This window comes from Vanessa cardui, chromosome 2 (genome assembly GCF_905220365.1).
Source record: "Vanessa cardui chromosome 2, ilVanCard2.1, whole genome shotgun sequence".
Classification (NCBI taxonomy): domain Eukaryota; kingdom Metazoa; phylum Arthropoda; class Insecta; order Lepidoptera; family Nymphalidae; genus Vanessa; species Vanessa cardui.
This window is the reverse complement of record NC_061124.1, coordinates 10989683-11011794: the sequence shown is the minus strand read 5'-3', so window position 1 is coordinate 11011794 and position 22112 is coordinate 10989683. Positions and strand designations below refer to the sequence as shown.

At 32.2% G+C, this 22112-nt stretch overlaps 4 protein-coding genes across 5 annotated transcripts in view; 3 read left to right on the top strand and 1 right to left on the bottom strand.

Moving 5' to 3' along the window:
* The first annotated feature begins 162 nt into the window (after window positions 1-162).
* On the top strand, window positions 163-3871 carry LOC124538083 (growth hormone-regulated TBC protein 1-A). Its single transcript, XM_047115090.1, has 6 exons — window positions 163-353; window positions 422-606; window positions 1074-1340; window positions 1524-1706; window positions 2027-2280; window positions 2526-3871. Exons 1-6 carry the CDS (start codon window positions 334-336, stop codon window positions 2628-2630), a joined length of 1014 nt encoding a protein of 337 aa, XP_046971046.1. The 5' UTR covers window positions 163-333; the 3' UTR covers window positions 2631-3871.
* On the bottom strand, window positions 3859-4872 carry LOC124538091 (mitochondrial import inner membrane translocase subunit TIM14). Its single transcript, XM_047115098.1, has 3 exons — window positions 4638-4872; window positions 4321-4560; window positions 3859-4250 (listed from the first exon to the last, which is right to left on the bottom strand). The coding sequence occupies exons 1-3, from the start codon at window positions 4638-4640 to the stop codon at window positions 4134-4136; spliced, it is 360 nt and encodes a 119-aa protein (XP_046971054.1). The 5' UTR covers window positions 4641-4872; the 3' UTR covers window positions 3859-4133.
* A 1115-nt stretch (window positions 4873-5987) lies between these two features.
* Window positions 5988-13983, top strand: LOC124535811 (importin-5). The gene is made up of 18 exons (XM_047112173.1): window positions 5988-6143; window positions 6751-6984; window positions 7268-7410; window positions 7549-7750; window positions 8117-8242; window positions 8561-8772; window positions 9120-9351; window positions 9475-9618; window positions 9728-9847; window positions 10394-10589; window positions 10667-10819; window positions 10903-11076; window positions 11281-11585; window positions 11671-11811; window positions 11897-12116; window positions 12217-12517; window positions 12653-12866; window positions 12997-13983. The coding sequence occupies exons 1-18, from the start codon at window positions 6063-6065 to the stop codon at window positions 13078-13080; spliced, it is 3282 nt and encodes a 1093-aa protein (XP_046968129.1). The 5' UTR covers window positions 5988-6062; the 3' UTR covers window positions 13081-13983.
* Window positions 13984-20184: 6201 nt separating this feature from the next.
* The window catches only part of LOC124535445 (choline-phosphate cytidylyltransferase A-like), a 31673-nt gene continuing 29745 nt past the window's right edge, over window positions 20185-22112 (top strand). The window contains exon 1 of one of the 2 annotated variants that reach the window (XM_047111679.1): window positions 20185-20679. In XM_047111679.1, coding sequence (XP_046967635.1) covers window positions 20545-20679 — 135 coding nt within the window. In that variant the 5' untranslated portion in view covers window positions 20185-20544. The remainder of the gene's footprint in view (window positions 20680-22112) is intronic. The other variant, XM_047111665.1, reaches the window with a different exon arrangement.

The window sequence follows — 22112 nt, the reverse complement described above, 5'->3', positions numbered from 1 at the left end:
AAATAGAATTTCCTTTGATAATAGATAACCATTATTGCACATAAACTTAATCTGGAATGTATGTAACAAAATATAACATATGTTATGCGACATGCGTGTATTGAAACTTCTTTAGCTAATAATTATATTTTATCTGTTACATACATTCATTCAACTTCATTCTCATTTCTGTCATGTATGATCTAGACTGATAAGTTCATAGTACTCGAATGGGGTGTTTTGGGGGCGTTGCTAAATATAATACTACAGCGATTTTGTAAATATTATTATTCTTACATTATGTATTTTTTTATTAAAGCACAATAATTTATAGTAAGACAAACAATAACAAAAATGGCTCACTCCAGTTTCAGGTAACAATAAACTAAAGTATTACAATGCTTGTAGTTTAATATATATTGACATAATTATTAAATTTTAGCACAGTGGATGAATATGGCTTTGAAAGACATGAAGATTTTGATTACGAGAGCTATGAAGAGTTCATGTCTGTTTATCTCAAAGTTTTGGCCTCCAGGGCTCAAAAATGGTCTGTTTTAGTTGGAGAAGGAAAGTCGGTCAAACGCACGAATACTGTGAAAAGATATGTGCGCAAAGGAATACCCAGTAAGTGAAATAATATACACATGTTTTATTAATTAAACCATGAATATGTAGTAAAAATAATGTCATAAGAAAGAAATATTTTTATGTACAAATGCTGCCCACAAATAAACCATATTTCTCCCATGCATAAATAGTTAAGTCTATATGTCGTAAATTACTAAATCACTAATTACAATAAAATTACGAAAACATTACATAATATTTTGTATGTACAATACAAATTAAACCATTTTTAATTTGAGTCTGTCTGTAATGTACAACTATTCATTTATAATACAATCAGTTTTATCTTATCTTGAATACACATCTAAATTGTATTGATGAGTATAGCATTCATGGAATATTCACAATATGCATTGTTAAATGAGGATGTTTTATGTTAATAGTAGCTAATTCATTTCAGTAATATTTCTTGTCTCTTAATGTACAGCAACACAATAAAAATTTACATATCTAATCAATTTCAGGTGAGCACCGGCCTTCAGTGTGGATGGCTATTTCTGAGGCAGATAAAATGAAAGAACAGAGCCCTGATTTATATCAAAAGATCTTAGACAGTCCCTTCGAAAAAGAATTAGTTGATATTGTAAAAACTGATCTACCACGTACATTTCCTGATAACATATATTTCACCAAGGAAGCAAACCATCAGGCTCATCTGTTTAATGTGCTCATAGCTTACGCACACAACAACAGGGTTGTCGGTTATTGTCAAGGACTAAATTACATTGCTGGTAATTATTTTATTAAAAATAATATTAATAAGTAATTTTAAAAAAACATAAAAATATAATTCTTATTACATTAATCATAAAATGTTAACTGAAGTGAAAATTATAGTCAAATATTCAAATAGAATTATAAAATTTTATAACTCTATGACAAATTTTATTTAATATTTTATTCTATGACTTTAGGTTTACTGTTACTTTCAACAAAAAGTGAAGAAACATCCTTCTGGTTGTTAAAAGTCTTAGTAGAGAAGATACTTCCGGACTATTACACTAAAACAATGGACGGTCTAATAGTAGACATTGAGGTGTTATCTGAACTAGTCAAAGCAAAGGCTCCTGATGTTCACCAGCATGTGATTAACTTAGGTTTGTTGTTTCAAAATAAATCCAATCACTTATCTGCTTCTTATCATAAAAGATAATTTATGGCATGATATTTTGTAATACTAATTTTATAATGTTCATATTTATTCTTATCAGGATTATGATGTCATATATAAATCATTATTAGTTAAATAAATATAAAAAATATTTATATTATTTAAATAACTCCTATAATTATAAATTCTTGATATAAAAACTGAACAAAATATCTATTGTGATATTCTAATTATTTTGAATATATATTTCCTATAGTAATAGAACCTAGTAAGGTATAACCATAATTAATTATATCTCTGTTACAGGTCTACCATGGGCTGTTATTACTACAAAGTGGTTTGTATGCCTGTTTGCAGAAGTTTTACCCATTGAGACAGTCTTGAGAATTTGGGATTGCCTTTTTTATGAAGGTTCCAAAATACTGTTCAGAGTTTGTCTAACTTTGATCAAAAACAATCGAACATCAATTATGGCGTGTAACGATTTCACCTCCTTAGCAGAATGTTTTAAGGCTATTGTAAAGAATGCCAGTGCATTACACTGCCATGAATTCATGCAGGTAAGCTATGCAAAGATCTTTTTAGATATCTTAAATCCTTTAGTCATTTATTGTTACTTGTTTATTAAGTAGTAGTGTATCAGTTCCTTATTTCTAAACAATTGAAAGATAATGCCTACTGTTTTTGTAAATAAATTTTTTAGTATCTTCACAGAATTATGCAATTTATTTTACTGTTTGCTATGTCTTGATAACATTTTTTTTAATGATTTGCTTATTATTAAATAATCTTTAAATCTTTGCAGTCAATTTTTAAAGTACCTGGAACTCTTTCCAACTCGACAATATTAAAACTCCGTGCGCGTTTTGCAAAGCAACGCCGTGAACAGCAACAGAAGGAGCCACGGTGAACAATTTGCTCTGCAGCAACTAAAGGAACTTTTGATCTCATCTTGTCAAAAGATTTACCAAATTAATAATTTTATTTGTATAAATGGCATTTTTTTTAAATATGCACATTAATAAAGTGTATAGAGAAAACTTCATTCAAAGTCATTTTAAATAAATAATTTGTATTAGACAGTATTGGTATTACATTTTGTAAATTAATTGTAATTAAGTATAAGTATTTTTTAAATTATTGATTTTTTCAACCTTTACTTATTTTTTTAGAAACATGACATACATCTTTGTTTATATGACATATCTGTGTTGTTCTATTATAAATTGTTTTGTTTCAAATTTTGATGAGTTGACTTCTCTCTATTAGATAAAAAATCAAGGCTATTTCCAATTTCCATAAATTGAAATATTTCCCTCAGTAATCAGCTGTTAAGTACTAGGTATCCTAGAGTTAGTATTTATTTTACATAAGCATCCATATGAGTGAGAATATTTATGTAAATTATGATGAAGTAAATTCCTAAATTCAATTAATGTATTTATGATTTATTCATTGTAAATCAATAAATTATGAATTTGGTTTCAACATTGGTATAATCCATAACACATCTTAAAAAACTAATATTTTTAGAATTCTTGGATTTGCTTAAAGTCTATATTGACTTTATAAAATTAAATATGTCTATAGGCACAAACAAATATAAGTCAAGTTTAAATAATTATTTTATATACATAAGCTTTTCTATTCAAAAATATTATATTAATGTATATTATACTTGAATAGAAAAATGTATATATTTATGCTGTTTAAAAATTTTAATTAGAAAGGAAGTAAACTTTTATTTCAAGTAGATTCAATATTCATAATAATCGAAAAAATAGAATTTGATATGGCCAGTAAGGACTGAATTTTAATGACAATGATAACAAGATACTCTTATTCTTAATAGTAAAATACATGATAATAGTTTTTAATAATCTATTATTGTTAAAATTATTAATGAAAAATAGTAGTTTCAGATTTCTATTTTTATATTATTTTATACTGGCAATTAAGATTCTTACTGTAGCAAAAGCTGTTTGTTAATCAATTTTATAATACTTATGTCACATCTTGATGTGTGTTTACTGTAATATTAAAGCTTAGCTTAGTTATATTTGTGCAGAATTCCATTCATGAGAGTTAGTGTTTTATAATAATACTTGTTTGAGAGTTATTTGTAATAGAATAAATTATTGAGATGTTACACATGATTGTTTATTTTCTAAATCTATCTTAGATTTTTAACATGGGATTCAATTACTTAAAACTATTTGTTATTTGAACAAACCAACTTTATTAAATATTTTTCATTTTGTCTTTTTTGATATTTGCAAACTTTACTTTTAAATGTTCTTCTACTAATATACTATTCAATGAACTAGCAATATATTCCATTTTAGTGAGTCTATGAATAGCTAACTATATTTTAATATACTAAATTAACTATGTAAACTAAATAAAAACAGTATTATGATTTTCCACTTTCAAGTACATCTTTAGCTTCATTGATTTTAGCAGCAATTAGTGGTGACCCACCTTTATCTGGATGGTTGAGTAACATTATTCGTCTGTGAGCTTCACGTATCTGTAAAGTACAAATATTTTATTGTCCATAGTGAATAGTTAGAAATTACAAATTTTACTAGAAGAAAGACCTTAGCTTTATTTGCTGTAGGGCTAACACCTAGTATTAAGGCTGCTTCTCTTTTAGTCATTTTCGGCTCAAATCCTCCTTTGTAAAACTTTGAATTAGCTAAACTTTCTGTATCAAATTTGGGTAAATTCTTCATAGCTTCTGCAAATTTCACAGAGGCGTTTGGCACTTGTCGCAATATATAGCGACCTGCAAATCCAACTGCAGCCATACCTAAGCCGGCTAAAATTATCGAACTCGCCTGAAAATTATTTCTTTAGTGTTTCATCATGTATGGAAAGAAGAAATATAGTAAATATTTGAGGTTATCTTACATACCATTTTTAAGTGTAACTACACATACGTCTATGAAATCTATAAAACCTTATTTTTAAAATTTTGTTCTATATAGCATATTCAACAAAATTATAATTTTAAGTTATTTCCAATAACACACAACCATCATATACTGACTTTGACAATTAATTTTATTAACTTTATTTGACAAATCTGATAACAGATTAGACAAGGGCATTTACGCACTGTTGCAAATTAACGAATAATTTTATTTTATTAATTCAAGGTGGTATAACATAATTATAAAATGCATTAGAAATAATTTTAATAGATTTTTCAAGTCAGTTACTTTTTTAATCAATATGATGATAAAGATGAAAATCACCATATGAAGTAAAAGAAAGTTCATACATTTATATGTACCTTAAAAATATATCTTGTCCTAAAATTCATACAAATATTATGTTTTAGCCTAAATCAAGAGTCTCTAAATAAGAAATTGAGTAAAATTACAGTCTAAAAAAAGAATTTAATACATAGTTATCGAATAACCTACATAAAATCTTGTAACTGAATATATAATTTTAATTTTTTGAAATAGTTTTGGAAAAAATGATAATTCTGGTCTAGTACTCCATTAAATGTGATTTTGCAAATATCCACCTATAAAAATAATAATATGATATAAAATAATTCAATTATTTTACTTATATGTTGTTAAAGCGTTAACGTACTTAACTTCGACTGACGGCTAATTTACTCGGTAGTAAGGCTTTACGCAAGTCTATCGGACTTACTGCTATATACTACTAATATTAATATAATACTTGGACCACAAATAATAAATGTTTCCTCAAAAGATTTTGAAAGTAAAGTTGTTGAACTATTACTTTTTGCAAGATTCTCACAACTGCCTAATATCTAGCTCATTTGAGTGCAAATCTGTATTTCTCACGTTAGAACAATACAAATTATTATATTTGCTTTGCCATGTACCTATAATAATAATAATTGATGACTCGGAAAACTTAAATATTTCAATATATGAAGCAGTTGGTTAGCTACATAACTTTTATTATTATTTTTTTATGAATTCTTAATTTGGCAATAAGAACGAAGAACGACTTACAACACGATAACGATATAATTTATAAAATAGATGTATTTCAAATTTTATAATCATCATTGAATTGTTCGATTATGTTTCAATCTTGTAGTATATGTCGTGTAGTGTGAATAAGGGTTAACATTTTAAATTTCATGATGTATTCAAATATTTTTATATATTTTAGTTACAAGATGAAACTTCACTATAGCTTGAAAAACGAATAAAAACTCAAAGCTTTAGTATTAAAAGTTTTTTTTTTTAATGTATGAATGATCTGATGTTACTGGCAACACAAATCAATTGTACCGGCCGCGTAAAATTATATGAAAAAAAATTGAGCCTTTTCGAAGAGGTTCAACATGGCAGGAGATCAGGCGCAATTTTACCAGTTACTAAATACAATATTGTCTATAGATAATGACATCCGAACACAAGCAGAAGTAAGTGCTAATTATAATTGTAAAGTTGAAATATTATTTTCATGATTAGGTCTAACTACGCGAGTACTAACTATGAAAACTTAGGGTTGTGGCCTCGTGTCAAAACGTGGTCATGGTGAATAGGCAATAAAAATTGCTTTCTGGTGTTTAAAAATAGTTTTAACTTGTAAGCATTGTCTTAGTTTAATATAATATCGCAATTGATACGCATTAGCACGCAAATTAATCTTGCTGATTACATAGTTTTTTGTTTTTTCAACCTATCTTGCCATTAGATGAGTCGGCGGGCGTTCAATTATTAGAGGACATGTGGTTTTAGCGCGTGTTTTTTAATATCATCGTCTTATTTCTATATATTTTTTATATTTTGTAAGCACGCAGTGATTATTATAAAGGTAACATTTAACGTAATCAAATATGTAGTTTCATATTAATAACCAAATTTTCATGTTAATTTGTTCAAATGTATGGTTAATTAGAACTATTTACCTTTTTGTAGTGCTATGCATTCATTATATTGATTGATGCCCGAATAGAGTGGAAAAGTCATATTAAGTCTCTTGTTGATTTTGTTAATTAAATTATAAATATCAATTTTTTTCAATAGAAAGTATACAACGACATCCCAACAGAAAATAAAGTTGTGCTCTTAGTGGGTGCTATTCAAAATGCAGACATTGGTGAAGATGGCAGAGAAACTGCTGCTGTTCTTTTACGACGACTCATTAGTGCAGAGTTCTATGAATTTTTCCCAAAACTCCCGGTCCAACAACAAGCCATGCTTAGAGAACAGCTTCTTCTCACACTTCAGATGGATGTCACCCAGCAACTGAGACGCAAGGTGAGTTCTAAATTCTAATTATTTTAGTTTAATGCACATACCAAAATATTATTATTTTTCAAATTGCATGGGTTGCAAAAATTGATATGTGTTGCATTTGTAATTTTGGTAACTTCTCATTTTATGAGAATACAATTCAAATTTAATAGCAATTATGGAAACCATTCCTTTTTTGTATATGACTCAGAATTAAATTGGTAAACTATAATGGCTGTCGTACGTTTAGATTAGTCATGATGTCGTTCTAAAAATAAAATGGGCACACAATGATCTATTGTTACAGATATGTGATGTAGTATCAGAACTAGCAAGAAATCATATTGATGATGATGGGGTTAATCAGTGGCCTGAGTTTCTTCAATTTATGTTCAACTGTGCAAGTGCACAAGACCCTAACATCAAGGAGGCAGGCATCAGAATGTTTACGTAAGTTTAATATTAGATAATATTGAAAGATGTTTTTGTATTAGAGTTAGTGCTTATGTATTGATATGATAATATTGGAAGATATTCATTGTTTTTAATTATTTTACATTTGGTGCTAAATTATATGTATTCAACCAGGTCTGTTCCTGGAGTGTTTGGCAACCTTCAAAACGAAAACCTAGATGTTATTAAGAGAATGTTGCTCTCCGCATTACAACCAACAGAGTCTGAAGCATTACGAATGCAAGCAGTAAAAGCTGTTGGGGCTTTTATTTTGCTGCATGATAAAGAACCTGCAATTCAAAAGCATTTCAGTGATTTGCTTTTACCATTTATGCAGGTACAATATATTTGTATTTATCTTAAATGTGATGTTGTAGAAAACAAGCTTCAGGGGATTACAATGGGTCAATATGATACAGCAAAATTGAAATGTACTAAGAAAAAAACATGGTATATGAAAAAATTAAAATCATGAAATTAGCACATAAACTACTACGTGAGCATTTCCAAATGAGATGTACCACTGCCATATTGTGCAATAATAAATTGAGGATTTCGCTAACACCGAACTGTTAATAGATCGGAGTTTGATAGTAGCCCTCAAAACATGTTTTACAAGTAGCATATGTTATGATTTTTTTAATTCTTTAAATAATTGAGCATGTGTCTAAAATTTAATATAACTTTTTTTTTGTTTCGGTAGGTTGTAGTACAATCGATTGAAAAAGCTGATGATGATGCAGCATTGAAAGTTTTGATAGAACTGGCTGAATCTGCACCAAAATTCTTGAGACCTCAAGTGGAAACAATCTTCCAAGTTTGCATAAAGGTAAAATTGTATAATTTTAATATATTGTAAATAAAGTCACAATTTACATAACAGTACAATAAAATATGGTTAACATTTCTTATGTTACTTATCTATCAAATGAAAGTCAATGGTCAAATAGTGATGACATAATTGTGAATATCAAAAGTCTAAAGTTTTCCGAACTAATGTGTCTGATAAATTAATTGCAAATTTAATAAGCTATGCTTTTTAGTACAGAACTTTTGGCCTTTTTTTTATTTCACCGTGGAAATCCAGGCCAAGAAGGCACTTGGGATCAAGTTTCACAATTGAAATTGACATTTTATTATTATATAGGTGATTGGCGACACAGATCAAGAAGATAATTGGCGTCAATTAGCACTTGAGGCTTTAGTCACACTATGTGAAACAGCACCGGCAATGGTCCGCAAAGTGGTGCCCAATGCAGTGCGAATGCTTACACCACTTATCCTCCAAATGATGTGCGAGTTAGATGAAGAGCCAAACTGGTCTGTTGAGGACAACGCAGCTGATGATGATAATGAACTGTAAGAATTCAAACAGCAATTTATAATTCTTATACATACATTTATCATACAGAATTAATGTTCATCATATCATACATTGATCAAAATAATTATATGACTATGTTAAAATGACATGTTGTTATTAATAGATGAATAACAACTTTGTAAGACTCTGTTAATTGGCTTCATAATTTGCAAATTATGTTGCTTTATAGATTCTTACAAAAGCAATTATCGAGATAATTAGCATCCTATGTTCCTTATACATTTGGATGTCAGTCCCTTGATAACAAAATCAATATAAGAATAAGGTTAATTATTATAGAAGAATATTAGTTTTATTTTAATAAAAAAAATATTATTTTCAGCAATTATGTGGCAGCTGAATCTGCCCTAGACCGCATGTGCTGTGGGCTTGGAGGCAAGATAATGTTAGGGCTGATTGTGGGCCAAGTTCCAGAAATGTTGAACTCTCCTGATTGGAAGTGCCGTCATGCAGCTTTAATGGCTGTTTCCTCTGCTGGTGAAGGTTGCCATAAGCAAATGGAACAGATGCTTGACCAAGTAGTGTCAGCAGTACTTAATTATCTCACTGACCCAGTATGTTGAACATAATTCTTTTAAATATATTTAATTTAAATACAAACATATCTATATTTTATATTTATAATAAATATTAAATTGAAAAACAACACAGATTCATAAAATAGTATTTCATTTCAGCATCCCCGAGTAAGGTATGCTGCATGTAATGCTGTCGGACAAATGTCTACTGATTTTGCCCCAGTATTTGAAAAGAAATTCCATGACAAAGTAGTACCTGGTCTATTAATGGTTCTGGAAGACAATGCAAACCCGCGCGTGCAGGTGGGTTTTAATAGTACATTTTAAGTGTAATAATAAGCATTAATTATAATACGAATTCATAAGTACTCATCAGATTGTAAAAATATTAATTTGTAACTAATGATTGCAGGCTCATGCAGCAGCTGCTTTGGTCAACTTCAGTGAAGATTGCCCGAAGCCAATATTAACCTTGTATCTGGGTCCATTAATGGGAAAGTTAGAAGCTATTTTAACTGCCAAATTCAAAGAGGTAATTAGACGATCAAATTTACTTATACTCATTATCCAGTGTTCGTTAGTGACACAATCATTGCCTGATAATGTCATTTCCATAACACTGGGAGATTATATGTGATATTTGCTCCCTTTCTTTCTCTTATAGATAGTTCGGGATCTCAATTCACATACAATTTTTTTTAAATAGAGTTAGTTAAAGTTAAATAAAAGCTTTTAAAATTAGAATACACTATACAAAACACGCCATCAATACTTCCAATAATAATACATAATCAACATGAATAGAAAATGATACATACATATATATGTACTTACAGAACGTAAGTAGATCTAATATGTTAAACAGGTTAAAAATAGTTATGTAAATATCTACTTATTTTGTAATATATTGTGTCATACTAAATTTCGTTTGTTAATTTTTTTTATCATTTTATATATAATATGTGCAGATTTACAAATAATATACCTGAAATGATGAATGTGTGATGCCATAGGTACATACATAGCTATGTTTTCAAGTTGAATGAACCTTATATTAAGGATTAATATTCTGTTTCAGTTGGTAGAAAGTGGTACTAAACTTGTGTTGGAGCAAATTGTGACCACAATTGCATCAGTTGCAGACACTGTAGAAAAAGATTTTGTTGATTACTATGACAGGCTAATGCCATGCCTCAAGTACATTATAGCAAATGCCACTACAGATGAATTCAAGATGCTTCGTGGCAAGACCATTGAATGTGTCAGTCTTATTGGTAAGCATAATTAAAAAATGATAAAAATTCTTGCAATAAATGTGAATTTCAATACTACAATTTCCTTCATGTCACAGGTTTGGCTGTCGGAGAAGAGAAATTTATGTCAGATGCATCAGAAGTTATGGATCTCTTGTTGAAAACACACACTGAAGGTGATCAATTACCTGCTGATGACCCACAAACTTCTTATCTAATTTCTGCATGGTCGAGAATTTGCAGGATAATGGGTAAGTACCTTATACTCTATTGAAAATTATCTACTATCTTGTTATATAACTAATAAATATCTCATTGATGAATCATGTTACAGGCAAAAAATTCGCTCAGTATTTACCTATGGTCATGGAACCAGTGATGAGGACAGCAGCTATGAAACCAGAAGTAGCACTCTTAGATAACGACGACCTCGAAATCATTGAGGGAGATCTTGACTGGCACTTTGTGACTTTAGGCGAACAACAAAATTTTGGCATTAAAACCGCCGGTAACCACACAGCTATTTTTATTTATGATAAATCTAATTTAAACAAAACAAAAAAAACATGTCAATCCATAATATGAATAGAGCTAAGGATAAATAAAACCAAATGATATTGTATTTTATAATATACTAGCAATCCTTTCAATATTTCTGATTATATTTTAAATTATGATTTAAAACAAAAATTAAATTTATTTTAATTTGCAGGACTTGAAGATAAGGCTTCTGCTTGTGATATGTTGGTGTGCTATGCACGTGAACTAAAAGAGGCCTTTGCTGAATATGCTGAAGATGTCGTAAAACTAATGGTGCCAATGCTCAAGTTTTACTTCCATGACAATGTACGGACTGCAGCAGCCGAGTCGCTGCCTTATTTGCTAGAATGCGCCCGTATTCGAGGCCCACAATATATCCAGGGCATGTGGGCGTATATAATACCGGAGCTTTTGAAAGCAATTGACTCAGAACCTGAGCAGGAAGTGCAGGTTGAGCTACTCAACAGCCTTGCTAAGGTTAATATTCTTCCTGAATGACTATTCACTTAACATATAATAGACATTTTAAATATGATATGTATTTTGAAACTTTTATTTTTAGTGCATTGAGCTATTAGGCGCAGGGTGCTTGTCAGATGAAATGATGGCTGAAGTACTACGCATCTTAAACAAGCTACTTACTGAACATTTTGAACGTGCAACTGAACGTCGTCAAAAGCGCGCTGACGAAGATTACGACGAGGTAATTATCGTAATACTAAATTTAATGCATTAATAATTATTATTCAAATAATTATGAATATTAATAGACTTTAATATTCCTTTAGGTGGTTGAAGAACAATTAGCTGATGAAGATAATGAAGATGTATATGGTCTATCGCGCGTCGCAGACGTTTTACATGCACTTATGTCCGCCTATCACGAAAACTTTTTCCCCCACCTTGACTCCTTACTTCCACATCTTGTACAATTACTTGCACCTGGGCGTCCCTATGCTGATAGGCAATGGGCAATCTGCATTTTCGACGATGTCATCGAATTTGGAGGTAAGTCAGTAGGAGGCATTTTAATAAGTTATAATTTTATGCTTAGAGATATGATATGATATGTTTATTAGAAATTTAATATAATTTGTTATTCTATTAGGTCCAGCCTGTGTAAAATACCAAGATATATTCCTTGAGCCCATGCTAAATGGATTACGAGAGTCTGAACCTGAAGTACGACAAGCGGCTTCATATGGCTGTGGTGTCTTAGCCCAGTTTGGAGGACCTCAATTTGCTGCTGCTTGTGCCAGAGCTGTCCCTCTTCTTGCTGCACTTATTGCAGAGCCTGACTCTCGTTCCGTAGAAAACCTTAATGCAACCGAAAATGCTATATCGGCAGTCACCAAAATCATTAAATATAATCATTCACAAATCAATAGAGATGAAATCATTAGGCACTGGTAAGAATTTTACTATCTTTCAATACATATTTAAAAAATTACTTCAAATATTTTGTGTGTAATTTATTTATTTATAATTTTTATTATCTCCTGACAAGTGGTTTCATGACTGAGGTTTTAAAACGCATTTTATAGGTTGACATGGCTACCAGTAGTAGAAGACACAGAAGAAGCACCTCATGTATACTCGCTACTCTGTGAATTGGCTGCTAGTGGTCACGCAGCTCTAGCTACACCTGACGCACCGCAGCGAGTAATCGCTACGCTTGCTGAAGCTTTCCTCCGTGATGCCGTGCCTAATGATAACCCTGTTTTTGCACAGATGGTTGCACTGGTGCGACAGATACAGGTAAAATATGTTATGTATACTGTTTTATACTTATTCTTTTAAAGACTTAATAATTATGATTTATTTGCAACTAATTAAAAGACCCAAGTGCTTAGAAAAATATTCATTAAAAAATACTTTCTTCTTTCAGAGCAATGCAGAATTATTCAACTCATGTTTGATGCAGATGAGCAACGAGCACAAGGAGGCTCTAAAATTGGCGCTTTCCTCCTAGTGCCTTCTTGTTCTACTCGCCGCTTGTATTTATTCTCTCCCAGCCCCCGCGCCCGCACCGCCTCCTCCGTTGCCAGTCACGCTCCCCACACGAGCCTACTATTTCTTGTGACTAACTGTAACTTTTGACTGCCTCACCAAAGCTACGATTACTATACAGTAATAAACTCTATGGCAAAAAATATAAAAAGGAATTCGGCCATTACATACACATTATGTGTATACTAGTTAAATCGAACGTAGTTCGTAAAATGACTGGTTTAAAATATAATATACCCATTGTTATAAATGTAGTTAATATTTACTCATCCCATTATGTGGATTCATTTCTTCGATCTCATGAACTCTATCCGTTGGGCTAAAAATTGCTGTGATATATTTTATACTAATTTTGATGACCAGCCATACGAAAGTAGCACCTCTTTGACCATTCGTTGTCGATTTCTAATGTTGTTTTTTTAATGTCAATATTTTATAAAAAATGCAATGTTGGTGGTCCAATTTAAATACTAATATTCATTTAAGAAATCATCTCATGTGGCAAAAGAATACAAGTGTGTATATCTTAACACAATTTATGAGATTTATTTCTTAAACGAAATAAATGAAAATGCATATGAATTATAATCTTGTATATACATTTTCGATTTATTATCATTATTTCATTTATTTACATTGCATTTTATGTCGTTTTTAACATTCTTCTAGTTAGATATTGATAAAATTGGACTACCCCATTCCTGTTTTTTAGTTTGCCATATTTCGGCTGAGTTGGGATCTTGTAGCTGTTTCTCGCAATGGACGAGACCTGTCTGTTTATAAGAATTAATTTTATTCATTAAAATATATAATATTACATATACATTTCTTTGTTTAACTAAAATAAAAGTTATTGGCATTGAAATATTTGTTTTATTTTAATTGAGAAAATAGGTATCTATTTTCATTTCTAATATATATATGCATGTATATAGTAATACTAATTAGGTATATTCAGTGTTAACTTTTCTGATAATACCTGATTACTTTTTAAATGAAAAAAATCCGTTGCCTGCTTGCTTGGCAGCGGCTCACTGACCACGATCCCTGAGAACAAAAAGCGTAATCCGTAAATATCGAAGATTTTTGTGTTTATTTTAAAGAACTCCATAAAGGACACACCACAAGGATACTAAATTTAAATAGTTTTTTACTGGACATTCTGACACAAAACTGAGATAAAAGTGGTTTTAAGCTGAAAAGAAGAACTTGGAGTCTGCTTTCACAAGCCTAACTTCTAATTTTAATTCGAAAAACGCAATTCATTTTCGTTTCAATGTTCACTTTTTACAACTATAACCTTAAATAGGTAGTCATAACAGGAGTGACGTCACTGAACGCTAATAAGTGTTTTTGAAATACGTTCCGTTTTACGTTACTTTCGTAATTATTGTTAAAAACAAAATTATATCAAATATGAACCTTGCAGTGGTCCTTCTCTTATATTTTTTTAACCTTTTATAGCAACACTTTCATAAATATTATATTTGCATTATTTAATTTCAAACATTGTTATTCCGACTAATTTGATAATATGACTGTTTTGCATTACAACAAAACAGGTATTATATGTTGAAGAAAACACAGCAATAAAATGAAGAAGCAGTCCTTATGATTCTGTACTCTTTTCTTACTACCATAGATAATTAATCTAAAATACCTTCTATTTCTGGCACCAGAGGGCGCCATAAGTACTTTACCGCCATTGTAGCTGTTGAGCGTCATTGCAGTCTTCATCATCAGCAAGCTCCTTGTATCATTGCTGTGTTTTCTCCAACATATAATACCTGTTTTGTTGTAATGCAAAACAGTCATATTATATGCCTCCGAAAACACAGCAATGAAATGAAGACCTGTTTGATATCTGCTGGTGATCAGAAATAACAAACCACAAGAATGCAATGTGAAAGCAAATTGTTAAAATAATAAGATTTTTTTTTTTTTTAAAAAACTTTTAATTATAAATCTTATTAACTTCTAATTAAGAGAAATCAATTTTACAAATGTCCTTATGTATCTAAAATTTAGGAACCAAAATCATTTGTATCTTGTAGATACTACTGTTATATTAATAAACTAATAAAAGAAATATAAAATAACAATCAAACTTATGATTAAGTTAACAAAAATAATATGAAAGCTTTGTGAAACCAAAAATATAAGTATAGTTCAGTCTTAATCTTGAGATCAAATCATTAATCACTAAAATCAATAGGTATTGTAATTAAACTGTTTTAAAATTATTGTAAAGTGAACCTACTGCAGCTTCACTAGTCTGAGATCTGTCTACATTTTTGCAGTAATATCTTGAAAAGGTCTTTATACTCCTCCAATTACCTCTCTCTAGTATCTCTTGAACTGGTCTATTGTCCAACCATCCCCGAGAAGCTACTGCTGATCTTATGCTACCTGGAGAAGCATCAATCTTGGCTAATCTAAATCCTGACCTTACCCATTCTGCAATCATTGTCTTAGATGCAGGTCTAACAACTCCAGATAATGAGATAAAAAGTGATTCTACTTTTTTATCTTGGTCCCGTCTTGACTTTGAGATCTCAATCAATTTTTTTATATGAGTAACTGGGCAAATCTTTGGGTCTTGATGCCTTATTAGAAGCCAGCCTGATTGCCTAAGAATGCTTGTATCCGTTTTTGAACCAAATCTAGGCCAGAATGTAATAGTATGGTCAGTTTCTACAAACCCTTGGTCACTGAGTTCTAGCAGGGTCAGATCATGGAGCCTTCGACCCGAGGCAAGTAAAAGGATAAGTGCTGTTCGTCTGCTTTGTTCAAACAAAGAGTTGGTAACCTTAGATGTCTTTAACCACTCCAACAGAATATTAACGTCCCACACAGGGGATTTAGGTGAATGTGGTTGGGAGAGGCTTATAGCCTTTAAAACTTGATTAATAAAGAAGTTCTTTGATAAGCTTTCTGTTGCTGCACAGTATGTTGCCACAGCGGACTTATGTAATAAAATTGTACTGTATGCAAACTTTTCTTGTAAATACAAATTAGCTAGAAATCTGGCTACCTCCTTACCCTCAGGTCTCTTACTTTGCACATTATGTATTCTACTCCAACGTAGCCACCTCTTTAACGGTGCACTGTAGGTATTTAAAGTAGCTGGACGCCAGCTCTTCCTTAACAAAAGTCGTTCCTCATTACTCCATTCGGTTATCTGATCCTCCCACCCATAATCTTCCAAGCCTGAAGCTTTAATCTGTCCACTTGAGGTGGGCTGATCCCTGTTGTCCAGTCTATTAAAACTCTCTGGAGATTCTCTATTTGCAGAGGAGGAATCACTGCGCGGGACTGCAGGTCCAAGAACCAAAAGCATTGGGTCCACTGGGGCACTACTACATAGTATATCCCCACTGCGCTGTTGAGATGTGCTAAGACTCTGGGTATCATGCTTGGAGGTGGGAATATCCATGCTGTTTGAAAGATCCACTTTTGGCTGAAGGCGTCGCAAAAAAGAGCCGAGCCATCTCTTGAGTTTAGAGTCACATACCTTGGTACAACAGCGGTCTCTTTTGATGCAAACAGATCTACTTCTGGAATCCCCCAAAGGTCGAATATTCTCTTTGTGGCTGGTGGCAGCAGATGCCACTCTGGTATTGGTCTTCCTCTTGACAAGCGATCTGCAATGCCGTTTAGGTTTCCTGGCAAGTAGAATGCTGTCATCTGTATATTGAGCTGACAAGTCAGTTCCAGCAACCTGGTCGTTAGTCCTAATAGGTTTATTGATCGGGTTCCGCCCTGGTTCCGGATGTACGCTACTAGGGTTTTGTTGTCCGATTGTACCAGAATGTGTGCATTTTGTAACCGTGAATTCTGAGACTTGATCACTGCAAAGACGGCATACATCTCCTTCATATTGGAGTGCCAGTTTCTTTGGTTTGGAGCCCACCTTCCTGACAGATACTGATCGTTTAGACTCGCTCCCCAGCCCGCATCCGCTGCGTCTGTGGTTAAGAAATGAGTTACCTGTCTCTTTTCTAGTGGAGTTGAACTGCTCTCTACTGCATCCAACCACCACCTCAAGTCTTCTCGCACACTGGGAGTCAATACTCTCTTTGGGCCTTTCCCAATAAACTTTTTTAGAAAGAGTTGTAACCTCCGGCAGTGGAGCCGGCCCTGAGGATTCGCGTGGTTGGCAAAGTTTAACATGCCCAACATCCTCTGAAGCTCTCTTAACGAGCAGCTGTCTCGGCGCAACATGCCTCTCAGGCAGTCTTTTATACTTACAACTTTTTGAGTTGGTAAGGCTATTGTCCGATTTTGAGTGTCCCAGATTAGACCTAAGTACTCCAGCCTTTGTGTGGGATTGGTAATGGATTTCTTGTAATTTATCCACCATCCCAAGGACTCCAAGATAGGCAGTGTTTCCGCAACCTGTGCCAATAGCTTGGTTCTGTCCTGACAGGCCAGTAAAAAATCGTCCAGGTACACAATGAGACGTATACCTCGACCTCTGAGGACCTCGGCCACCCAGTTTGAGACTGCTGCAAACGTACGGGGCGCTGAGGACAGGCCGAAAGGTAATGCTGTCAACTGGAGGATCTCGTCCTTGTATATGACACGCAAAAATCTTCTGTGTGTCTCCGCGATACACAGATGAAAATACGCCTGGTGGATATCGATCTTGGCTAACCAGTCGTTCCCCTGAAGGAATTCTATCACATCTACTTGTGCTATTAAATGGAAATGTCTCGTTGCTACATATGAGTTCAGACCCCTGAGGTCGAAAATTGGGCGCAGGCCACCATCTGATTTCCTGACTAGGAACATCTTTGAAAAGAAACCCGGGTCTATAGTTGAAGGTTTTTCTAACACACCCTTGCTCTTCAATTCTTCTATCATTTGAGTCATTTCTGGGGAAACTTTGGTTGCTAGACATTCCAAAAAATGACTGGTAGGGTATTTCAGAGGAGGCTTCTTCCTGAAAGGTAAGCGGTGATTTGCTATTGACCTTAAAATAAACTGGGTTGTCCCTAGTTCCGACCATTTCTCTATGGAAAATCTTAGGCAACCTCCTCTGAACCCGTGCAGTGAGTCAATTTTCTTTAGATTTAGGGTTTGATCCCTCTGTATTAGGTCGACGTTGACGAAAGGACCGACTCTTCTGTTGCACTGAATGTTTGAATTTCCTATCAAACTTCTTGTTTTTATATTTATTACTAACCTTCTTATTCTGAAAAATATGTTCTCCCCGCTCTGGGTTCTTCCTCTCCTTTAAATAGGCTGGTGTATTCAACCAGACTTGAGACCCTCCGAGGGATTGTATTATAGGCTGTAAAGCCTCTCTACTGAATAAGTATTCAGAGCTGGGCGGGACATTCCTTAGAGTATTTTTAAGGTTGTCATTACCTATTTCTTTAAGAATGCGTTCACGCCTAACCTCTATACATTCAGAACGCTTTCCACAAATAATTTGCATAGTGGTCTCTGAATTTTTATGACATAAAGATCCAGGTCCAAAAGTGTCAGAAATTTTCTCAAACAAGTTATTTGGATTTAAGTTCTGAGAATTAGTACAAGCCCAGTCAACAATAGTTTGTAAACCTGTTTTTAATAATTGACGTTGTTCCAATACTTGATTGGATAGCCCGGCTAAAAGTAACTCAGTTGAAGCAAGGTAGTCCTTGCTTTTATTAAAGTGACATAATTCATCGTTAACTTGAAGCCCAGTGAACCCTGGTGTTGCTAAGCAACTCTGTAAAACTTGCTTATACCTAATGCCTTTCCAAGCCTGAGAATCAAATTGTTGTAACTTATTAAATTCTAAATGTCTCTCTTTATCACTAGTTGGCATAATCTTTTTTTTATCAACATCTGTATTTAGGGAAACCCAATTAAGCGACATTGATTCGGGTTGGCTAGGTAATGTTAGAAATTGTTCTGAATTATTATTAGGAAATTGTAAATTTTTATTAGGAAACTGTTGTAAATTGTTATTACTACTAGTACTAGGAACAGCTTTATTATAATTCTGTTGATCCGATGAATTATAATACATAGGGCTACATTGACAAAAATAATTAGAAATGTACGCCATTTGTGACATTAAAACATCAACCCGCGGATCGGTAAAAACTTTTTTTGACCTGTATTTACGTGCTGTTGTACGAGATCGTTTATTTGGTAAGGGTGATGCAGTACCATCCTCGAACTCCGAGGACGAGGATGAACTGTTCCCTGACGATCTAGACACAGAGCTCGTAGACGGTATTTGTTCTCCATCCGAAGCAACAGTACCGACACGCTCGTTTTCCTTACCACTACTTACCGGATCCATCTCTGTAGTGAGATACACTGCTGTGTTTTCAAAAGGCACTAAATCCTACACTTAGTACACTTTTACCAACTTTTTAAGACTTTGTATTTAGAACCTTACCAAACTTACACCAAATTACCCTTGAAGTATATATTTTATAATAAAAAAAGAATTATCAAAATTGGTTAACGTGATTTTCAATTATTCACCTATTTGTCGCGCATATACATAATGCAAATTTAAGACTTATGTCGTTTTCATATGGATACCATCATCGGAAAAAAATTAAAAAAAAATGGGACCCCATGGGAAGCACTACCTTTCAAACAAAAAAAAAATTATCAAAATCGGTCCACCCAGTGAAAAGTTATGAGGTAACAAACATAAAAAAAAAAATACAGACGAATTGATCACCTCCTCCTTTTGGAAGTCGGTTGAAAAAGTAACTCTATATGATGTACAGTGTCCCGTAAAAAGCCATTAACAGAATAATTAAAAAAAAAACAGTTTACTGAATATTAGCATTGAGTCATCAGCCCACGAATATTAGCATGTCTTTTAAAATTTCGGGCTCTAGTTCTAGCAGCGCTAAACATCTAAACTTCACGCAAGTGAAGAGACACTTTTTAAACACAATGATACTCTTAATACCTTCATACTGCATATCTGTTGTATAAGCTGTGTCTGATACGTAAATTATTTGACAATGACATTGACATTTGACAGATAATATCATATTGTCTCTTTTTACTTTCTATTTCTATTTTAAATCAATTTCAAATTATTGTTATTCTATGTATAGCCGTGTTTTGTTGTGTAACTTGTCAGTCACATTTTTTGTCACTTGATGTTAACATTTATTTTTTTCTTTGAAATAAATAAATATATTTTTTTAAATTAATTATACTGTCGTCGTTTTAAGTTGTCTGAAATTAACAACGATCCCGTTTCAACTCTTCGTGTAAGGTTATAAACTGAATAGATTTCGGAACTATTTGGTTTAAATTGCTTTCTTGCAGATCGAAATATTAAATTCGAACAATATTGTAAGCTTGACTGTTAAATATCGTGTTTATAATACTAATATTTACGAGTGGAAACTAAAAACAAGGTGCCTTCTTAATAAAACCGGCGTGCCATGAGATAATGTCTCGAAAGAGGTCTCGGCTTGCACACGAAGAGGAAATGAGCTCGAAGCTATTGGAAGCAGGATGTGGGGAGGTAGCAAATGGTGGTTCCAGTCTTGAAAGAAGCAGCCAAACAACTTCAGACTTAGCGCAGGTTAGCAATATTTATAATATTAATAAATTATATTCAGGACTGTAACAATAAAAAACCAGATGAGTGTAAGAGTTCACTGACATTATTATTACTTAAAGAAATTACAGAGCTATTAACGGTTTTCTCTAATTTTAACTACTCTTCATAAAAACCATATTTACCTGTTATAATTTCAAGTACTTGTGGATTGGTATTTAATTTTTATTTTTAATTAAATCATCTACCATTTAAATACACCTAAGATTGTCTATACATAATTTTAAAATTGAATGATACCAGTTTATTTTTACAAATCAATCCCATTTTATATTTCATCAAAATTTTAAATTGCTATATGTGTTATCCTTGTTTATTTAATACTTACCAGTAAATATTATTCAGAAAACATAGAATACACCACATTTTTATACCTTCGTTGCAAAAAGAATTGTCAGGTCATCCTGAACTGCACTTGAAATTTCAAACTTATAACTAGTCAGTAAGTTAATTTAAAAACTAAATACACTGTCCGAGATGTTGTTCGAAGTGACATTAAAAATATGTTAAAAAAGGATTTGTATGAGATAAATTGAATAATGTTTGCTATTTTAATACTATGTGTAATCTTTAAACACAATGTTACTTTTGAATAATACTATAATGAAATTAGTTCTAACATTGCCCTAGTTCAATGCTCCAGTTTGTAATTTGTATAGGTTTTTTTATATACATATATATAATTAATAATTTATGTGTTACAAGGATAGCTATAAATTATATTTAAGTAAGTTGCACATTGTTAAATAATTATGAATATTTAAAATATTAGTTAAAATATTAGTAGTAAATTATAGTTAGCATTGAATTAATTACAGTTTATTATTTACTAATATTGTAAAAATACTGAAACTGATATGCAAATTAAATTTCAGTGATATTTTTCAATTTTCCATCCCATTTACATACTGCACCGACCCAATGGGACCTGTTGGTGGGACATGGCAAGGAAATTATCACTTTTCTTGCATTGCTTAAATTAACTATAATTTTAAATTATATTTGTCATTCTTCTTGTTGAATTGTCAAAATTTAAATGAATTAAATCAAATGTAATGCCTATTAATTACAACGCATTATAAACTTTAAAATATCTTGTATACGATAATATAAAAAAATAATGGTAAAGTTTGGGCGCGTCGCCAAGTATGCAGCGTGGCGTGATCACTGACCATGCCACAGTTTGTCTACTTGTACGCAATAGTGTTACGTGTATCGCACGGCTTGAGATAAATTGATCTACTATCATGATCTCGCAAATACTAAACTAACTAACTTAACCAACGTAACAGCATCTCGTATATATAATGTAAAAATATCATTGATTTGTACTTCCTTCATGAAATGAGGTTAAATGCGGGAAGTGTTTTTTTTGTAATATAAAGATCCCCTATTGA

Bases quoted from the DNA above. Each gene is read 5' to 3' on its own strand.
- LOC124538083 (XM_047115090.1), top strand. From the start codon at position 334: ATGGCTCACTCCAGTTTCAG. The intron at 1,341-1,523 runs GTAATTATTTTA...CTATGACTTTAG, and splicing joins AGGACTAAATTACATTGCTG to GTTTACTGTTACTTTCAACA. The intron at 2,281-2,525 runs GTAAGCTATGCA...AAATCTTTGCAG, and splicing joins ACTGCCATGAATTCATGCAG to TCAATTTTTAAAGTACCTGG.
- LOC124538091 (XM_047115098.1), bottom strand. The intron at 4,251-4,320 runs GTCTTTCTTCTA...TGTACTTTACAG, and splicing joins CTACAGCAAATAAAGCTAAG to ATACGTGAAGCTCACAGACG.
- LOC124535811 (XM_047112173.1), top strand. From the start codon at position 6,063: ATGGCAGGAGATCAGGCGCAATTTTACCAGTTACTAAATACAATATTG. The intron at 10,590-10,666 runs GTAAGCATAATT...TTCATGTCACAG, and splicing joins TGAATGTGTCAGTCTTATTG to GTTTGGCTGTCGGAGAAGAG. The intron at 12,117-12,216 runs GTAAGTCAGTAG...TTATTCTATTAG, and splicing joins CGATGTCATCGAATTTGGAG to GTCCAGCCTGTGTAAAATAC.